This window comes from Spea bombifrons, chromosome 13 (assembly GCF_027358695.1).
Source record: "Spea bombifrons isolate aSpeBom1 chromosome 13, aSpeBom1.2.pri, whole genome shotgun sequence".
In the NCBI taxonomy this organism is placed as follows: Eukaryota; Metazoa; Chordata; class Amphibia; order Anura; family Pelobatidae; genus Spea; species Spea bombifrons.
In genome coordinates this window covers 10358376-10373789 of record NC_071099.1, presented here as the reverse complement: position 1 = coordinate 10373789, position 15414 = coordinate 10358376, and the positions used below count along the sequence as shown (strand labels likewise).

The following is a 15414-nucleotide window of genomic DNA, read 5'->3' as shown; positions in this document are numbered from 1 at the left end:
CCGTACGCCTGCTGGAAGTGGAATAGTCCAACAAGGTATTTTTTCATGGATATATTTTTAAACATTATATAATCTGTGCTGTAAGGGAGATTTTTCTAATTTAATTTAGGTTTTGGCTACTTATTAGTTTTCTGCATCTTGTTACAAAGTGGATTTCTGGATTCTGATAGTAAATTCCCCAATCATGCTTCGCCCCATCGCAGGGTCCGGTATTTTGGGGTACAAAGCATCAGGAGCCCAGGCATCGTTTGTGTATCATGGCTCTCTTAATTGGCTAACGTTGGGTCTGGAAGGTAATGTCTATCTAGCAGTTTGAGGACAGCCGTGTATATATATATACACACATATATATATATATATATATATATATATATATATATAATATTATATACACACACACGGAGATGCGGTTAGTCACGAGGCTTCGCTTTGAATGTGTCTTTCACACCAGATGAGCTGCTTTCTGTACATTCTCTCCGCTGCTTATTAAAAAGAACAGCTCTGGGAGACCGGGGGCGAGACGCTCTGCATAGCAGGGGGTTTTATATATTTAAAGGGACGGCCACGTGTTATAGAGCGCAGGATGAGCGGGGACTTGGGAAAGGCTACGTAGTGAGACACGAGCCATCAGAACATCTTTACCTGTCAGACAGAACAGTGCGACGTACAGACGACAGACAGCTCGTTTCCAGCAGACCCAAATCATATTTATTTTCTGGTGCATGTTTCGGATACACACAGCGATACTCGTCTGCTAAAAAGAGAGGATTCGTGGCCTGGAAATCAGGATTCTGTCCTCGGGGAGACCCCTAGAGACCTGCAAACCCACTCATGCAAACCAAATGCAGACTTAAATATTTATAAATTGCAGGGACTGTCACATGCACCTCCCCACCCCAACACGCCCAGGGGCTTCTCTTCTCCCCGCAATCCCTATTTCTTTAGTCCTTTGGTTTCAGGTCTGTAGTTACATATCCTTCATTCACCGTCTGTGCTCATAGTTCTTTCGCTCGCTCCTTCCCGTTTACGCTGCCGGATATTAAACCTCTCTCTCCGGCAAATCGTTTCATTATATCATCCCTGCCAGCCAGGGCGGGAGAAACAGTCCAACCGTGCCAAGAAGGCAGACGATGATAAACATCCAGAGGAAGATTCGGTCAATCACCATCGCTACGTATTTCCAGTCCTGCTTCACCTATTGGAGAACAGACAGGGAATGAGTGAGAAATCCCGACACGAGACACGGGCCCTCTGCCGACACCCAGACGCCGGGACACAGGCCCTCTCACCCCCTCCTAATACCCAGACGCCGGGCCACCCGCCTCCTAATACCCAGACACCGGGACACATGCGCCCCTCTACTAATAACCCAGACACCCGCCTCACACCCCTCCTAATACACAGACATGTGCCCTGTAATACCCAGACACCAGGACACACACGCCCCTCTACTAATAACCCAGACACCCGCCTCTCACCCCTCATAATACACAGACATGTGCCCTCTAAGACCCAGACGCCAAGACACGCGCCTCTCACCCCTCCTACTACCGGCCTCTCTCACCCCCTTCTAGTACACTTATGCCCTTCTAATACACTTTATTAATGTAGCGCTTTAAGCTATTTTATTACTCACTGAGAAGTCGGCGTCTTCGGCTCTCAGATGGTCTGCAACATACTGGACTCCCTCTATGGCCAGCTTGAGAGATGGAGACATCAGCAGAACGTGCTGCTCTTTGGCACTGACAGTTTTGGCAATTTGGCTGGCGCCGGCCGGCTTGTCCGGGTTTTTAGGCTTACACTTGCACTGGGAAGGTTGGCTTCCCGACTGCCCCTCTTGCAAATGACCTCTTTGGGTTAGAGGGGAGCTGCTTGACTGTCCATTACTCTGGGAAGAGTCTTCATGAAGGTAGCCGTACTGGATGCTCCTGGAGCGGCACCGGATCGTAGCCTCATTTATTTCCTTGGGGCTGTACATCTGCTGGACACTTACAGACCGGATCTTGGGCATTAGGTTCGTTTGTCCATCTCCTAACAGGTGGGTCTGAGCCTGTGGTGAAGGACAGCTGGCTAGCGTAGATTCCTCACACAGCATGGAGTATTGTCCCGATGGGGACTTGCAGATCACTTGGGAGTTGACAGTTTGTTCCAGCTGGTGACAACAAGAAGATGTAGGAGATGGACGCTGGCTGGTGGGGCTAGCAGACGACGAACTGGGAAAATTTGGTTCCATCGCCGTCTCGGACCACATCCTAGGCGTCGGGCTGAGTCTTCGGATGTGCATGGACTCTATAAGCTTCTTGCAGTTGTCTTTAATTGGTCTTTTCATGAAAAGCACTCGAGGAACAACATCTAAGAAGATCCGACGAACCCAGGCAGGCATAGTGTGAGTGCGTGGGGAGCGGTGGTGCACATTCAGCACGAACACAGTGATGATGATGGAGAGCGTGACAAAGATCATGGTGAAGAGAAGGTACTCCCCGATCAATGGGATAACCAAGGAGGTGGATGGAATAATCTCCGTGATGAGAAGGAGGAAGACGGTCAAGGAAAGTAGGACCGAGATACAGAGGGTGATCTTCTCTCCGCACTCGGAAGGCAAGTAGAAAACCAACACTGTCAAGCAGGAGATCAGCAGGCACGGAATAATGAGGTTAATTGTGTAAAATAAAGGCAGTCTGCGAATGATAAAGGAATACGTGATGTCCGAGTAGATCTCCGTGCAGCATTCGTATTTTTTGATGTTGTAGTTGCCCACCGCGTTGACAATGACCCACTCGCCGCTTTCCCAGTAATCCAGCTGGTCTACATGGCTGTGCATGCTGATCAGGTCGATTTTAGCCCGGTCGTACGTCCACGACCCGAATTTCATGGTGCAGTTCTGTTGGTCGAAAGGGAAGAAGGTGACGTCGATACTGCACGAGCTCTTGTAAATGGCGGGGGGCATCCACTTTATCTGCCCGTCGTAGAAGAGGTGAGCTTTGGTCAGGTGGGTTACTGCAAAATCCCCATCAGCACTTGTGGGGGGGGGAGAAAAAGAAAATTGGTATACAAATGAAAACAGGTGAAAAAAATGGCCAATTTTCCACGACTAAATACATTTATAAGGAAAATTAACTAGAAGAAGACTTCTTTGATTATGTAGATACACCCAACAGCCTTTCAATGGACTCGAATATGGCTGGAACACTTGTGAGACTAGATACATGGAAAAGCTGAGTTTAACTAAAAGGACAAGGGGGCCGACGCTCTTAAAATGTAGCCCCCCCCCCAAGCTTACAGATAACACTCCATCCCTCATCAGACGTCATGGACAATGGACTGGATTCGTTCTGGGTCACCTACTGGATTATCTGGTCCACCAGTGACCACCATCCTTAAAACCCTAGACAAGTCTCTCCGAGGACGCCAGGAGGTAGGTCTCAGGATGCCGTCAAACTCCTGTTATTTGTGGCCTACGGGGTTAATTTAAACCATGCGCAGCAGAGACCTACCTGTTGGACTTCCTTACCTGGAGCATATTGTAATTAATCGCATTATTTCAGTTCTACAAATTTGACATTTTTAGCAGAATTAAAGACCCTGATTACGTCTGTAAGGAGATTAGCCGCAGTTGGTACCTGTGAGACCGACCGATTTAATGTCTTAATTTGAGGCTTAATTATTTATTAGCAGCTAAAATTAAATTGAATCAAACACTTTGTTCTTCCTCATCCTCCATGCAATTATCCCTGATCTGTGATAGCGGGACACGCTCTGATCTCCCTACAAATAATGATATGTTTATTTATTCCAAAAGTGTTTAAATCTATACCGACGCGGATACGTTCCCTTCGCACGAATGAATTAAAGAGGGGCAGCGGGGTAGAAAATGCAAGATTAGCAAATATTTCTTGCATGTAAAGGCATTTATTTGCTATATATTTATATATATATACGTAACCAAAGAAAAATGGGTCTTGAGAAAGGACCGGAGGTGGTCCGAAACGTTGGCCGTGCTGATTGAAATAAACTAGTGTTTAATGCACTTTACTACAAAGACCCGTGAGTGCCCATTTTTCTTTGGTTACGTATATCTGGCTATTTTTGGAGCATCGGGGCAAATAAAAGCCTGTGTATATTTACAATATTTCTGAGTGTGCAGCCGCTCCCTTTGGTTTGTGTATATTATATATAATTTATTTATTTATTTATTTTTTTACAAAAAACGTCATTACGAGTCCCCCAGGCCCGAGACGCGCGGAATATTCTGAACTAATTAGTTGGTTTTCATAGAAGGTTTTGCGATTCCCGTTGGATTTGAGTCGAGGCTTTGCATTCTGCGAATGTTACGATAAGCCCCGTCGATCCTTAGCTGTTGGCGTATTAAAGCTCTGACGGCCTTCCTTGTTTAAACAGTTCAATCCGAAGCTTCCAGTAACCCGGCGTGGGAAGACGACGCGCTCTTAGACCTTTTCACTCCTTGATAAAAGGTGAAGTCCGGCGCCGACCGCTCCTTTTAGCCGATTAACAGATAACTAATCGGAATAATAATAATTATTATGGAACCCTTGTAACAAAATATCCGGCTGATAAACCAAATGGTGGCAGAATTTACCCCCCAACCCCCTACGAGCCGACCGGGGGTCCCCAAATCATGAAAGGTCGTCTGCTTTAACCCTTTCAGTGCCTGTTGGGTGAGCAATCGCTTCAAGACCAATTAATCCCACAAATTTGACTTGAGCGTAAAACCAAACGATTTCTCGGAGGGAATACGGATTCAGTCGACGGTTTTGAGACTCACGGGGTCCTTCAGGCTCAGTATAAAAATTGATTTTGATGCCAAGTGGTCTTATCGCTATAGTAACCAATTTCCTAGGACTCTTTTCTTTGGTTGCTATGGCGAGAAGACTACTTTGCAAACTTTATCAGAAATTACTTTTTATACATAAAAATGTGTTCATGGAAGAGTCTAAGACAAATCTGTTAATTGTCTCCAGCCCGGTACGCAAATCAAGGTCACAGAGTTGGCGTACTGACAGCGTCCATCCATTTAACGAACCTGGGAAAAAAAAAAATCTTTCAAAATGTTTCCCAACAATACCAATTAGATTGTAAGCTCTGCTGGCAAAGCCTTTTGTCACCTAGAAGACCAGAACCCATTTTAGGTTGAGTCATGTTTCTTGTGCTGCGTTTCTCTGGCGCTACATGAAATATTAATAATAAATGTTATTTATAGAGCCGGCTGCAGTTTGTTTCTACCTTCTCTTCCTACCTGCGGATCAGTTCTGCCTTTAACCGAGGGATCTCTCTGTTCTTGTGCCAGACAGCTTGGCATTTTCCCTCCTCTCTCCATCAGCGCCCACATGAACCCGCTGACAGCTGTGAGCGCCGGGAGACCTGTCACCAGCAGCTTCCCTCATTTCCAATTAATGCATGCGCGGCCTCCAGCCCTGTGACTCCTAAATCAGCCCTTTCTTTTGGACCCCGGAAACCGGGTCTGCAAGTTCCCTGTCCTTTACATAGGCAAAGCAATGTCCAACAGTGCAACTCCTACTATGCTCAGCTATACTACCCCTCCGCCAGGCATACCAACCTCCTCTATAGCTGCCACTGCAGCCTCGTGGACTAAAGCCCCTATCATGCTCAGCCAGCCAAGTCTCCAATCAGCAGCAACTATCTCCAGCTGCTGCGAGATTCAACTCCCAGCATGCTCAGCCAGCCCAAAACCATAGTGAGTAAGTATTATACTATTAGGGTAACGAAACCCGTTATTTTTCTAACCTAGAACTCACATCAGGGAGCGACGCTTCCACTCACCTCTTATTACTTTCCAAGATGTTCCGCGAATCCGGAGCTTTATGGGTTAATCCCATATCGAAGTGAGTAGAAGCGGCAGGTATCGCGGCTTGGCGCTCTGCTCGGGGACAAGGAGAAAGCTTTCCATCCCGCGCCGGCCAAGCTCTTTAAAAGGTCCTTCAGATAATCGCACAAGCCTTGGCGATAAGTGCTAATTCCCTCGCTTACACTTATCAGAGCAGGCGGCCCTCCCTCCCCGCGTCCCCCACGTCTTCTTAGAGAGCCCGAGCAAAACTCCTTCCACTCCAGCTCTCGCGGTTTTAATTGAAACGCGCCTTCAATGGCTCAGGTGGTCTGAAAGATTATATTACGGGGTCTCGTGGGGGGGCTTGGCGTTGGCCCTGGTAGTAGGTGAATTACTGAAATAACTTTTGGTACGAATGGAAGCCAAGAGCAAGGAAAACTTGAAGGGAAACGTGCCGGCAGAACCAGCTACACAAGCAGCCGGCGAAACGCATCGACATCCAAACGCTGAATCCACCGTTCTGGTCCCAATAAAACCGCTCTTAAAATCTACCAATAAAACCCCCCATGAGAATTACAGCATCCAGTCAAGACCATCAAGAGTCCTGTTTTTATATATGATTTTATTTATTTATTCCGGGGTTTTTATTGGTCAATTTAAAGGGTCATTTAAAAATATTTTGCACATTAAATGAGAAACTAAATCTAAAAACTACCCAACTGTAAGTGCCAAAACACGCTCAACAACCCTAAAAGGTGGGTTACGGCCAATTCCAAATGACATTTATTACACGTTAAAAATATTTTAGCAAGCGGGAACGACGCTCGGATAACGGCTTCTCATGTGAAATGTCACAGATTAAATAAAAAGCACAGAAATCACTTAACATTTTTGGCTTTTCAGCGATCTAATGATTAAGGTAAAAACAATATTTACCCTATCCACACCAGCGGTCTTAAAACTGCCTTTAAAGAGTTTTTTAATGTTGCCGAAGCCTACAATGTACTACCAAATTCAGCCAAAACCAGCTATTTTTTCAGTTTAACTTGTCTGACCTCGCCCTCGACATATGAATGCCAAGCTTTGCTAAAATTATATTTTGGAAAATATATTATTTTGACAACTTTGTTTCTTCGAATAAACCCCAATTTCCCAAGAAATTGTTTCACTTTCCTATTAAAGGTCATTTTTAATTAAACACAAACTGTGCTGAATAATGTAACAACATTCGGCTCATTCCTCCACACATTCACAAAGCATAAGGGCAATAAATTGAGCCGTATATATAACGCCGTATACTGTTTGGCCGTTATTCGAGTCACATTTTGAATTCCGAGTGAATGGGTTGTCAAGGTGATTTTTGATACATTGTTGCTTCGGTATTCCCATCACATTTCTCATTCGCATTGTTTCCAGGCTGAATGTTAATTCATCGTATATTACGCGGTTGTTACATTATTCTAGAGACAAAAATAAAAAGTCGGGCAAAAGGAAACATGAAAAGAATAGGTTTAAGCTTTTTTTCCTGAACAGGATGATGTGTGAAATTTTCTGTACAATTTGTTAAATCGCAAGAGTTGTGTGAAATATGCGCGTTTTCCAAGGTGAGAAACGGCTGCTTTTTTTTTTTTTTCAGAATCTTTTTATTGACTTCATTGTTTAAGATGACCACGCGTTTTTCTTCGTTTATACGCGGCTACGTTGGATTATTGCCAAGTGAAACTTTTTACTTTTTGGGGTGTTTATTTAAATCTTTGGGCTGACGCTCTCTGTCAGGTCTTCGATATAATGTATCATTTCGACATCACTAAAGATTTGTTCTCCTCCAAAAACCCAAATGAAACGTTTATTGTCTTACTTGTTGTAGAGGACGATGTCCGGCCTCCAGATCAGCTCCGAGGGGATTCGAATCGATGTCACGTTCTCGTATTCTAGTGGATCCCAACGCAGTTTATAATCGTTCCATTCCTGGAATGCGGGGGGAAAGGGGTGAGAGAGGGAAGAGGGAAATAAAAGAAGTGAACAGTTGGGGGAGGGGATAAGAAAGACCTATAAACCCACCGCCCATTACCCCTTATAACCCCTCCCCAAAACTCCTATTACCCCTTATGACCCTGTTCTCTAACCCCCTTATTATTATTGCCCCCGTCTGCATAACCTACTTGTTTCACCCAAACGTTGGTCGTCATCATCTGGTTCTTCTCATCCTACAGAAACGAGGAAAAGTCAGCGTAAGATGAGCGACACGTTAATCGTCTCTCCGCACAGTTACCCCTCCCAGGGGCTCTCCGGGTCCCCCCAATTCTCTGTCTATTCTGTAATTACTTTTAATTTAGGAGTAAATGCTGTGTGAACATTTCAAGAAGCCAACGGGTCTCTCTATGCGATAAGCAGAGCAGCTCTTCTAAAACTGATGTTTTTTTAAAGCAAAAAAAAGTGTAAAAAAAATTATGAAACATTTACCCAGACCCGGCCGTCGTGGCTTCTGATGCAAGAAGCAAAAGGTTCTATATCAGAACCTCTCGTGAAACGTGTTTGCTAAACACGTCTCCCATTTCTGAGCAGGAAGAGTGAGATTTAGTTGTGGGAAGTTCTAATCCGGGTTATGGAAATCATCAGCGCCTGCACGGGATTTAGTTATTGTCTCTGGTAAACCCGTCGTTCTGGTGGCAACATTAATTTGCCCCCCTATAAAAGAAATTAATGTGCCTCCATCCCAGCCCCTCCGCCCGTCCCATGCATCTCATCCTCCATGTGTCCTGAAGCGGCCCTCTCGGATATTTGGTGCAGCGAGTGGATTTGTTGCCAGCGGAAGCCGCGGTGAGAAATAAAGCTGCGTCTCTGTGCTCCGTGCCAACCCGGCATAGAAATAACGGATTATCCGGATAAAACAAATAATGGAAAACATACACGGTGCCGGGGGCAGCGTTAATACCATTAGCGGCTCTTCACTACCACTATCAATAATTAAGGGAAACAAACATCGTATATAACGGTTCTAAGACGGCTCATCCTCTCAACAAAGGGAATGCAGACCATTAGACTTCTTATGGAGGGTTCTATGGGGTTCTCTATTGGTTACGATGGGGACTCCAGGGTTCTCTATTGGTCACGCCGGGCACTCTAGGGTTCTTTATTGGGTACGATGGGTTCTCTATTGGTTACGCCAGGCACTCTAGGGTTCTCTATTGGTTACGCCGGGCACTCTAGGGTTCTCTATTGGTTACGCCGGGTACTTTAGGTTTCTCTATTGGTTACAACGGGTACTCTAGGGTTCTCTATTGGGTACGATTGGTTCTCTATTGGTTACGCAGGTACTCTAGGGTTCTCTTTTGGTTATGACGGGTTCTCTATTGGTTATGACGGGTTCCATTGGGCTCTTGCTTACTTATGAAGGGTTCCATAGGGTTCTCCATTGGTTACAACGGGCACTCTAGGGTTCTTTATTGGGTACGACGGGTTCTCTATTAGTTACGATGGGCACTCTAGGGTTCTCTATTGGTTATGACGGGTTCCATTGGGCTCTTGCTTACTTATGAAGGGTTCCATAGGGTTCTCTATTGGGTACGATGGGCACTCTAGGGTTCTCTATTGTTTCTGAAGGGTCCTGTATGTTTCCGTGGTCATTACAGAGACCCTACAAGCAGATCTTGCCTTAGAGCAGCTCTGACGAAGGCTCGCAATGCTCAGGATATATTGACGTTTCTCTTCACATATTGTATAAAAGGGCTGGTCTGTAAAATCCTGAAACGGTTACTTTTTATACCGATACGGAATTCTTCCAGCCCCAGAGCTCTCCGCGGTACAGATACAGAAAGCCATTAAATAATGAGACAAACAGCATCATGCGGAAGGCGGATAGTTACGTTCTTATTACTGCTCGCTTACGGAATTGCAGAGAAGGATTTAAATACCCGATCTACGGATGGAGTCGCGGGGATCGGGGCTCAGGTGGCAGATTATTTTTGGGGCTCAGAACGAAACGATTGCTCGCTTGTCGTAATTGCAGACGCATCGTAACGAGCCTCTAAGCGCCTGCTGAGATCCTGGCTGCTCGCACCTGCCTTGATGATGATGTTGATTAACCGTTAAGGAGTCACGGATTCTGCAAGAAATTATAGAGCTGGGATTTGGCAAAACGCACCAAAAAAAGTTGTAATTCTTGACCGAATTTGACTGCATCTACAGAGCCGCATCGCGCTGCGACGAGAGGCAGGAGAGCGCTGGGGGCGATGGGGGCTCGGAGGGCGTTAAGCCCACCTGCAGCCGAAGAAAGATTACGAGAGCGACTCGACCTCTTACATACCGAGATTAAATATGTAGAGGAAAGCAAATGGAAATGAATAATTAAAGCGATTGCTGGGCGAGCGCCGCGCGCGCTCCGTCTCGTGTCCCCCGGCTTAGAATGGGCTCTGCATGGATTTACATTCTATTGAATTAAGGGCTACAGAGACGCGGGGAGCAGAATAAACATTGAGGGAGCGTCACTCACGCGAGACACGTGCGATTCGATGGCTGATATAAAGGAATTGTCAGAGCGGCAAAATCAGGACTGTCCCGCGCAAAGTGGGACAGTTGGGAGGCATGTGTTTGGGAGGCAGCGAGTCAGCACTTACTGGAGGAAGATTTATTTAGGGGGCCAACAAGTAGTTTTTGAAATCCAATCAGGAGATCGGCCGCGGCAGAGGAAATCATAGCGAATGGATTGACGCGGCTGTTTTAATTACCCCGCGCTGCTGCTAATTACGGCCCCGGGGGGCAGTTTCCAAATCTTCTTAAACAAAAAAAGAGCAGATTTTTTTGTTGCGAGCGGATGGGGGGGTTTGGTTTTCCGCGGACGGCAGGTGCCGTGACTGGTCTGCGAAGGAATTAACGGGGTTAATTAAGTCTGAAAAAACTCCAGGGAAATGCGAGACAATCCTAATTCTGTTTACGGAATGCGACAATTGATCCGACGTTTAACCTCCGGGCCGAGGTGACGCGAGGAAATATATTATTGGAATAAAAAAAAAAAACTCATTCTGGGGCTGAGATTAAAGGTTTTAAATTCCTGTAGAGATGTTTTATTTTATTTAAATATTATTATTATTAATAATAACAATAATAATAGAATTAATTCATCAAAATGGTTTACTTACCACATCTATGAGCTGGGCTATGGAAAGTCCAAACCGAACTAGAACGGCATCTGAGATGTTGGCCACGGGGCGAGACCACTTGTTGTAACCCTTGAAAAGTCTCTTGAGAAGTCTCTCCTCTGCATGCGCACGGGTCTCCGCGTGACAACAGCCTGTGGGACGCAACAAAAAGAATAAATCACGTCAACATATGTCTGGACGGTACATTCATCCAAAGATCCGGGAAGGAGGAGTCCATTCAAAGTCGGAATAGGAAACATGGGATTACGGACCGGTGAGTCTGACCTCAACTGCAATAAGCTTTTATGAGATCGTTTTTCTGAAAAATGTATTTAATAAACCGACGCCCGGCAGCATTGCAGCCGCTGAGGACGGAGAGCGACCCCTCCGAGCCAACAGACCCGAGAAATCCTCCAACCGCATAACAGAATGTGCAGAAATACAGCTTTTTATAATTCATTTTATTTAGGAGATTCTGGGTCTGATTCTCCCGGGTGGGATTTTATTGTAGAACGCGATCATTTTAAGACCACGGAGGAGGCGAAGGCCGAGTCTCCGGTAATCTCCGCAGCCCATACTCCTTCGTATCTGTACCGCGGCTGGGGAGCGCAGGCTGCAAATGTTTATTAAAATTACCGACGCGTTTCAGACCGAGATTACGTTACAAATAAGCATCTTTATAGCCGCCTTTAATGTTTTAATGTCTTCAGCAGGTTATTTACACGGATCGACCACGGCTGCTCGTCACGCGTTCCTCAGGCAGAACATTTTACCCCGCGGTGGGGAGGTATAGGTGAAAGAGCAGTTATGGTTGCCGAGGGGGTATTTACTAGGAAGGGCTCTGGGCTTCATCGGGGGTATCAGAAGTCATCCGAAAGCAGATAAGCTGGCGGTTTGGAGAGGGGTGTAATTTAAATCTTAATTTAAACGCTTGCCTACTTTGAAGAAAAGAAACAGAACGTTTCCAATCAACACTCAGCGGAAGCGCAACGTTCAGCGGGATTTACATCACAACAGAGCCGGGGATTTATCATCTAAGGAAGGAAACAGCAAACAATGTAACAAGACAGCTGGATCGGATAACAGAATGCAGGCATGATTAGCGAGGAAAGAGGTAGTAGCACCACTTACAGAAGACTGATGAGAGGGGGGTGGAAAGAGGCTAACTTGAGAGGATGGTAGATCAGTGGAACAGCCTCCCAGTAGAAGTGGTAGAGGGTAATACAGCTAGGGGATTAAACATGCATGGGGTAGACATACGGCTCCTGAATCGAAGACGAGACCAACGACTGATTAAGGTTTGAGTCTTTGCGGAAAAATAGCAGAAAAAGTACATAAACTCGAAAACTGGTCAAAGATTCAAAAAGTTCCAATTCCACAAAATATAATCAGGATTTAATTTACGTCAAAAAGTAAAAAATGATGCAATTTTAGGTCTCGCGGGGAAGATCGAGGCTTTTTGCCCCAATGACCCCCGTTTGCGGCAGCTTCCGTTTGCATGGATTTCTACAGATTACGACCTCTTTGCGATATCGTACAGAATGTGTGTGATTTATCCCGGTGTTCTGCATAGCAACTACAAATATGATTTCCATAGCGATCGCGCAGGGAGCACCGGGGTCCGACTCGAGCAGAGATACAGAATAACCAGCGGCGAGGGTTACATACGCCCGACGATACGATCCAGAACTCCGTGAGTGAGCGGGGACGGAGGCGGAATGTATCAGGAACAGACACGGGACAATCTTTGATCAAAGGCTTGCGTAAAACCCCGGACCCTCTAATGATTAATCGATTAAAGCGTATGACTTACCGGTCCGCAAACACCAGTCAACTTAAAACCAAATGAGAATCACCAGAATATCCATCACCTATAAATTTTATATATATATATATATATATATATATATATATATACACACACACACACACACACACACATATATATATACACACACACACACACACACAGCAATTCCTACTATACATTTTTGACATTCTGCAGGATATCCGAGCAGCTTCAGGCAACGTGAAGCAAAATCAACACTCCGAGGAACCTTTTTAATTCCAAACACAGACCGCTTATAAAAAAGCTGGAATTAGGAGGTGTTTTTTGTATTATTTGGCTTAGCCATAGGACTGCATAAAATTGTAGGGGGGGGGGTCCTATGGCTAAGCCAAATAATACAAAAAACACCTCCTAATTCCAGCTTTTTTATAAGCGGTCTGTGTTTGGAATTAAAAAGGTTCCTCGGAGTGTTGATTTTGCTTCACGTTGCCTGAAGCTGCTCGGATATCCTGCAGAATGTCAAAAATGTATAGTAGGAATTATTTATACGGAATATTTATGTATATACCTCGGTTATTCCTCCAGGTCAATAATGAATTGGAATTCTTGAGCTTGACGGATCCCTGTCTTATCCCCCAAAGCCTCGTCATCATTCACTAAACCCCCAGCTCATTCCATTACTAGAATTTCAATGTATTTTTTGGATTTACAATTTCTCCTTAGGTGAAGATTAAATAATTTCTGGCTGGACAGGGTGTCCCCCAACGGGCAAGACGTCTTTAACCCTCTTGGTGCTGGGGTTTGGGGTGAGGCCGATATACCCTCATTTAGGACTTTATTATCATAACTGTCACTAAAACACTTGTGTCTGTACTGCGTCTATGCGCATGCATCACACACTATATATGTTACATACAGTATGGGGGGCGTATAATAAATCACAGAGTGGGTTTGGGGAGTCAGCCCGTGGTCCCCATATGGGTAGGAGGGGCATTGAATCTCTAACGCCATCTGCCCCAAGAGAAGAACATCTGAAATGAATTGCCCCAGGGGGGGGGGTGGAGATGCCAAGCAGGAAAATAACTGCATCATGACACTATGAGTGGGAGCCCCCCCAGCCATAAGGCGATCTGAGAAGCCCCCCAGCCACACACTAGCTCCAGCGGTGACATGGTAAAGATACACTGTAACCCTCGCCTCGCCAGTGCTGTTACGGGTCGGGCTGACACCGTACACATTTATCACTGGAGTTTGCAGAAGTTTATAAAACAATCATTTATCCTAATCACCCAATGATATACCATGTGGGGCAGAACTGTGCCAATTCCAGTAAGTAGGAGGGTTTAGGGTTAAGTATAAACTCTACCCTCCTGTCTGCACATTATCTAATCACACCATACTCTCCTCATCTGCCCTAAATCCACTGCAGGTGGCATCTCCTGCCCATACACTGTCATGAACATGCATTATCTGTACATTAGAGACACGTCCTATGCATGTATGTCCATCACATCTGTCCAATCACCCCAGTCGGCAGACTGATCTACCCCTGGATTCTCAGGGAGCCCCTTATTGGGGCAGGTTGGCACATGGATCTTGCTAGGAGGCATTGCAATGATGGGGGGGTCCTGAAGACCGCTGATGACACTTTTTCTGCCCGTTTAATTCTATGTCACATTTTTCATGAACTAAAGTAAAAATGCCTGCTTTATTTATCTGCCCTGCTCTATTGCCCCATCCCTCCTCAGCCTCGAATGCCCTTTTTTTCTACCGCACTCAATCTTCACCATCATCTTTGTGCCCCTGATGTACCAGTATCTGCTCATTTAACTGCCCCAGCCCGGGTCAGACCCCCTCCCACAGGATCCTATTATGCCGGACGGGAGCTGTCCGTGGTGCTGAACGGACTCGCTGACCACAGCGGACTCCCAGACCACAGCGCAGCAAGAGTCCGGACACCCCGGGGCTGATTGAAGGGGCGGTGGGGGGGTCTCTTCCACCATTCGGCATGTCTAAACAGAAGGGTTTTTATAACTTACCCTGATAGAAGTTTAACCTCCCATGTCCCATAGCCAGTGCACTGAGAGGGGCAATTAAATTCACTCACCTGGGGTCACAGAGGATCCCACGAGGATCAGGACCGTCACTGCAAACCCACAGCATATCATGGTGGCATTTCCACGAGTCTGGCTTCCCCTGCGTGTCATCCTGCCGTCCTCACCCTCAGACCTTCTCGTTGCCCCCTCTGTGGGCTGTCAGGGCAATAAGTAGGGCAAACTTCCTCTGTGTGCTGGATGCCTCCATGTGCTGCCGTCTCCTCTGTGCCTCCTCCTCTCCAGTTTGCATTTCACATGCTCAGCGAGTATTGCCCCTCTGCCTCTGCCCCTGGGTGTTCTGCCTGCCCCTGGGTGGGTGGTTATGGTGCCAGCTCCCTGCCAGATGCTGGTGTTAACTGCTCCAGGCAGGGAAGGGGGCAGAATATTTACCCTGCAAGACCTGCCCACCCAGCACAGAGAGAGGGGAGGGGTGGGGTGGGCTGGACCACCCTTTACATGCCACCCACTCCCACAGTCACTCCTGTGGATCCACTCCATAAACTGTATTTGCTGTGTAATTAAATTGCAGGGGGGGGGGGATAGGTGTGCATTAGGGGCTATTCACAATACCCCCAATAACAACAACTG

The 15414-nt window shown here is 46.1% G+C and overlaps 1 protein-coding gene across 1 annotated transcript; it reads right to left on the bottom strand.

Moving 5' to 3' along the window:
- Positions 1 to 685: 685 nt before the first annotated feature.
- CHRNA4 (cholinergic receptor nicotinic alpha 4 subunit) lies at positions 686 to 14982 on the bottom strand. The gene is made up of 6 exons (XM_053453749.1): positions 14838 to 14982; positions 10942 to 11093; positions 7966 to 8010; positions 7662 to 7771; positions 1637 to 3017; positions 686 to 1195 (listed from the first exon to the last, which is right to left on the bottom strand). Exons 1-6 carry the CDS (start codon positions 14935 to 14937, stop codon positions 1070 to 1072), a joined length of 1914 nt encoding a protein of 637 aa, XP_053309724.1. The 5' UTR covers positions 14938 to 14982; the 3' UTR covers positions 686 to 1069.
- Positions 14983 to 15414: the final 432 nt, after the last annotated feature.